The 4,923-nt window shown below is 61.2% G+C and overlaps 1 protein-coding gene across 3 annotated transcripts; it reads right to left on the reverse strand.

Moving 5' to 3' along the window:
• Window positions 1-1,069: 1,069 nt before the first annotated feature.
• AK1 (adenylate kinase 1) lies at window positions 1,070-4,681 on the reverse strand. Of its 3 annotated transcripts, XM_005421324.2 has the most exons (7): window positions 4,632-4,681; window positions 4,394-4,434; window positions 3,306-3,341; window positions 2,615-2,778; window positions 2,282-2,398; window positions 1,576-1,767; window positions 1,070-1,290 (listed from the first exon to the last, which is right to left on the reverse strand). In XM_005421324.2, the coding sequence occupies exons 2-7, from the start codon at window positions 4,401-4,403 to the stop codon at window positions 1,225-1,227; spliced, it is 585 nt and encodes a 194-aa protein (XP_005421381.1). In that variant the 5' UTR covers window positions 4,404-4,434; window positions 4,632-4,681; the 3' UTR covers window positions 1,070-1,224. The 3 variants fall into 3 exon arrangements, with proteins under 3 accessions (XP_005421381.1, XP_005421380.1, XP_014162624.2); XM_005421323.1 differs by having other exon boundaries at window positions 4,394-4,638; XM_014307149.2 differs by lacking the exons at window positions 4,394-4,434; window positions 4,632-4,681 and adding an exon at window positions 3,515-4,078.
• Window positions 4,682-4,923: the final 242 nt, after the last annotated feature.

Consider the following 4,923-nt stretch of genomic DNA (forward strand, 5'->3'; position numbering starts at 1 on the left):
CCTCCCCCCCGCCCTCCCCCCCGCCCTCCCCCGCCTCTGCCAGCGGCTCGTGGCCCCGGAGCACGGGGCTGACGTCGGCCCGACTGGTGAGTTTGGGTTTTCGTCTTGGGGAGTTTTGTTTTTTCCCTGCTGGTTTCCTTTCTCCGCTCTGACTCCTTGGCCTCGTGGCCTTGGCTGACCCCAGCGCTGCCGCCCCTCCTGCCCTCCCAGCCCCCTGGCTCCGTGCCCAGCTCCCAGCGGCCCAAAAGTGAAGTGGTGGGGGGCCCTGTTGGGGTTGCAGCTCTGCTGCCTGCTGCCCTCACTGTGGCTGGGTAAACCCTGTCCCCAAGCTCCACTGCAGCCCCCCTGCTATGGCGTTGTGCCTGGGTGGCTCTGTGGGTGCTGGGGAGCCCCCACATCCCCGGTCCCCCACACCAGCACCCCCAGCTGCCTGTCTGTTGGGCTCCTGTGACTCATCACCGGTCTCCGAGCCAGGAGGACCCCAGCCTGGTGGCTGGGCTCATCTGGGTGTCCCCAGAGCATTCCCTATCCCCTGAGGTAAGGGCTGAGCAGTGAGTGTCCAGGCCCAGCAGCACAGGGAACACCCCACTCCAGGGCATTGTGCCACTACAAACCACCACAGCGCAGCCACTGCGTACCCCAAAAAACCCTGACAGCCAACAGAAACAAGGAAATGCCAAGGCATGAAAGTGCTGGAAATCCCCATCCCAAATCCGGTGGCCTCCAGCCCCTGGCAGGCAGTGGGAAAGCTGGGAGGCATGTGCAGGACACACACCCAGACACCAGGGGGTTCAGCAATCGGGACAGAGCGAGGGCGGCCGCGACTGGCTGGAGGATGCAGGCGCAGGCTCCCTGCAGGCACGGATTGGGAAGCCGGGGCGAGCGGCCGGGATGCTCCCTCCCTTCCTCTGAGCGCAGCATCCCGCTGCCCCGGCGGGATAAACACCCGCTTCCTGCCCTTAATCAGCTCCAGAGGGGCTGGGGGGGGACAGAGAGGCAGAGGAAAAAAAAAAAACCTCTGGAAAGAAAAACTCATTTCCTGCGACAGAAGAAAAAGATAAAGTCTGGATTCATTAAAGTGAACTTTACTGGGGAGAGACGGGAAAGAGCCAAACACAATGTCCTTGAAATTTCCTCCGCACGGCTCCGTCCACGAAAACAGGATAAAGCCGCTTCCGCTGTCTCTGCTGGAGTGCACTGGGGGAAACTGGGGCCGGGGGCTGCTCACAGGCAGGAGAGGTGGGTGCAGACCTGCTGGAAAACCTCCTCCACAGAGCCCTCGGCGTTGAGCTGGGTACAGAGGGGACAGCCGGGGGACTTGCTCGAGGGCTCTCACCCGAGAGCAACTGAACTCTCCCAGGGATGCATTTTGGCCATGGGTGAAGAGACCAGGGCTTGTTTAGGGCAAAGGGGTGCAGGCCATCCTTGGAGGGGGTCGCATTGGCAATGAGAGGGGTCAGGCCCACCCCAAACTAGGCAGGATTGTTTTCCTGCTTCCCTCATCATCCCCATCCAGCACTTCCCCTCCCAGGCTGTGGGGCTGGGGGTGCTGCCATCAGTCTCATTCCCGCTTACCTGGCGGACGATGCCTCTGCTCTTGTAGAAGGCAATGACAGGCTCAGTGGCCTTGTAGTAGGTCTCCAAACGCTTCTTGATGGTCTCCTCATTGTCATCCACCCTCCCACTGGTCTCTCCTCTCTTCAGCAGGCGTTTCACCATCGTGTCCTTCCCCGCATCCACGTACAGCAGCAGCGTGGGGGGCGCGATCTGTGCACAGAGGGGACGTGGCTGTCACCACACTGAGCTGGTGTGGCTCTGGTTTGGTTTGGGGGGTGGTGGTGGTCAGCATGAGGGTCACAAATGTCCTCACACCACCCTCTGCCTCCATTCACATGGGTCTGGGGGCCAGCAGGACACATTGATGTCCCCACACCATCTCCTGCCTCCCACCACTTTGGTCTGGCAGCCACCAGGACACTCTTCCAGTGGCCTCTAGAGCCATGTAGAGGAAGGCAAAGGCACACTGCAGCCAAGCCCTGGCTGTCTGCCATCACCATCATGTCAGCACTGCTGCCACGCTCTGTCAGCCTGAGGACACCCTGGTCCCTCCCACTGTGCTCTGGGCACAGGCTGTCCCCAGGCAGGGGGACCTGCTGCCCAGTTTAGACCCTTCTGGGATGTGATCTCTGCTGGAATGGGGAGCCCAGGCTGCTGCTGGATTGAGTCCCTGTGCTAAGCTGCTGCATGGCATGGCCCAGCATAGCACAGCACCAGTCCTCACCTTCTTCTCAAACTCCTCTCCCTGCTTCACCTCGCGGGGGTATCCGTCGATCAGGAAGCCCTTGGACACGTCTGCTTTGGCCACCATGGCATCCCTCAGCATGTCCAGCACCGTGTCCTGGAGGGGGAGGACAGAGCTGCTATGGCTGACATGGGACAACAGGACTCCCACCCAGCATCCCCAGTCCCTGCAGCATCCCTGCTGCAAACCCCACCCTGGGATGGCAGGGCCAGAGATGCCTGAGCCGTGTGCCAACCATTACTGTGGTGGCCCCACTGCCACCCCTGCACATCCCATAATGTATGTGACAGCTGGTGGCTGGCAGGGACTCACCAGGGGCACCAGCTCTCCCTTCTCCATGATGGCCTGCAGTTTCTTGCCCCGCTCCGAGCCCGAGCTGACCTCTGCCCGCAGCAGGTCCCCCGTGGACAGGTGGGTGTAGCCATACTTCTGCACAATCTTCTCACACTGTGTCCCTTTGCCCGAGCCAGGGCCACCTGCAAGGCACACGTGTGCCCCCAGCCATGGGTAAGGAGAGGGAGGGTACACGGGAGCAGCAGCACAGACACGCACGAGCCCTCAGAGCTCAGTGACACGGCAGTTGGTGTCCCCAAGCCCAGCACCAAGGGGATGGACAGAGCTCCTCTTCAGGTTGCCCAAGTGCTTGGGGGTGACACGGGCTGTTGGGAATTGGCATGTGGGCACCACACCCTGATGGATGGCACCCAGGGCATCACCACCCAGGGTTTTGTCACATTACCTCCCAGGGTTTTGTTGTCACATCAACCCCCAGTCGTTTACTGTCACATCACCCCAGATGCTGCCACCCCATGACTGGCCAGAGGTGCCCTCATGGTCCCACCATATCCCATGTGGTCTCAAGGAGCCAAGCTGGAGCCACGGCCATCCCACAGTGCCTGGGAATAGCCCAGTCTCAGCCTCCAGCCCTGCTTCCCCAGCCTAGAGGTACAGGGAAAAGGCCTGGGCTGACCCCAGCAGTGACAGGATCCAGACACAGACTTACCCACCACAAAGATGATTTTGTGTTGCTTGAGCTTTTCTGGAAAAGAGAAAGGGAAAAAAAAATTATCAAAAGCCAGAAGGTCCATCAGGGAGTAAGGTGTCCCCAGGGGGTGCCAGATCCAGGGCAGGCATCCCTGGGGATAGAGGGGACCGATCCAGGAGAGTCCTGGGGAGAAGATGGAGAGGGAAGCAGACGTGTGTCCTGGTCACCTGGGCAGCTTGGGATGTGTGGCCACATCTGAGCACAAAGACCCCATGGCACCTCGGCCATGGGGCTGGAATTCCAGTGCCACGTGGTGTCCCAGAGGTGCTCATTGTCCACGGCTCCACTGCAGGCAGGGACTGGCCTCATCCATCCCTGTGGCCGGCTCCTCACCCCGCTGGGCTAACTGGGGCCGTGGCAGGCTCGGGTGGCATCGAGCACCTGGCACAACCCCGCAGTCCCTGGACCCCAGGGCAGGTCCCTGGACTTGGTGGCCGCTGTGCAAGTGGCACTGAGTGCCCCGTCCCCTGCCCAGCACCTGGCACAGGGCTCTCAGCACCTGTGGGGTCTGTGCACCAGCCGTGGCGTGGGGTGATGCCAGGGTGTGATGCCGAAGGGGGAAGCAGAGCTAAAAATAAAGTTGAGCTGCTCTGGGGCCACTTTCCCATCTCCTGATTACAGCTGGATGAAATTTCAACTCCTTGGCACCCAGCACTCCCCAGAGCTGGGGATGGAGCCAAGAGTCTGGCAGGGACCAATGGGATGTGGGGCATGTGGGGGGGCTGGAGGGACATGGGGGATGGACAGAAGGGAGGGAGGCAAGGACACAGGGGCACGTGGAGGGGGGAATGCAAAGAGCACCAGGGCTGCACATAATGGGGACAAATGCAGAGCAGAGAGGCAGGGAGGGAAGGGGAATGCAGAGGGGGTGGCTGCAGGGGGGCCAAGGGGACGGATGCAGGGGGGACAAAGGGGATTAATTCCAGGGTGGGATTGATGCAGGGGGCAACCAAGGAAAAAGACACAAGGGAGACAGGGAGATGCAGAGGGAATGGATGCAGGGGACACTGAAGGGACAGAAGCATGCAGGGAGGTGGATCACTCACCTGTCGCCATGCTGATGGTTCAGGCACAGAAGCACTTAAGGCTGCCAGGAAAGAGAAGGATAAACAACTCAGCACATCAGGTCACCAATAGTCTGGGGAGAAAAAGGGTCTCCCTTTTTTGGCCATGACAATGCCCAGCTTCAAGCCCAGACTGGGGGGATGGGACAGAAGACACAACTCCTGGCTTGGCCCTGGAATAGGGAGCTGAGGGATCTCTGCTTCTGCGGCCATCACTCACCTGGCTCCCAGCAGTCACCCTCCGCATCCGGCTGCGGTAAGGGCATCCCCATGCCGGGTGACGCGTGGTGACGTTGCCGGCTTCCTCCCCTGCCCTGCCCACATCCCAATGCCTGGGGTGCTGCCCGACAGCAGGAAACCCGCTTGGGATGCCCGATGCCACCACAGCACCGAGGGATGGAGGCAGCACCCCCGGCTCCCCAGGGGCTGGTTTTAGGGGGGTGTCAGAAGGAGGGGGTGCAGCCCCCCCATGGCACCCCCAGGAGCTGGGGGGCTGTTTGGCCACCCCACCT

This window comes from Geospiza fortis, unplaced genomic scaffold, assembly GCF_000277835.1.
Source record: "Geospiza fortis unplaced genomic scaffold, GeoFor_1.0 scaffold27, whole genome shotgun sequence".
Classification (NCBI taxonomy): domain Eukaryota; kingdom Metazoa; phylum Chordata; class Aves; order Passeriformes; family Thraupidae; genus Geospiza; species Geospiza fortis.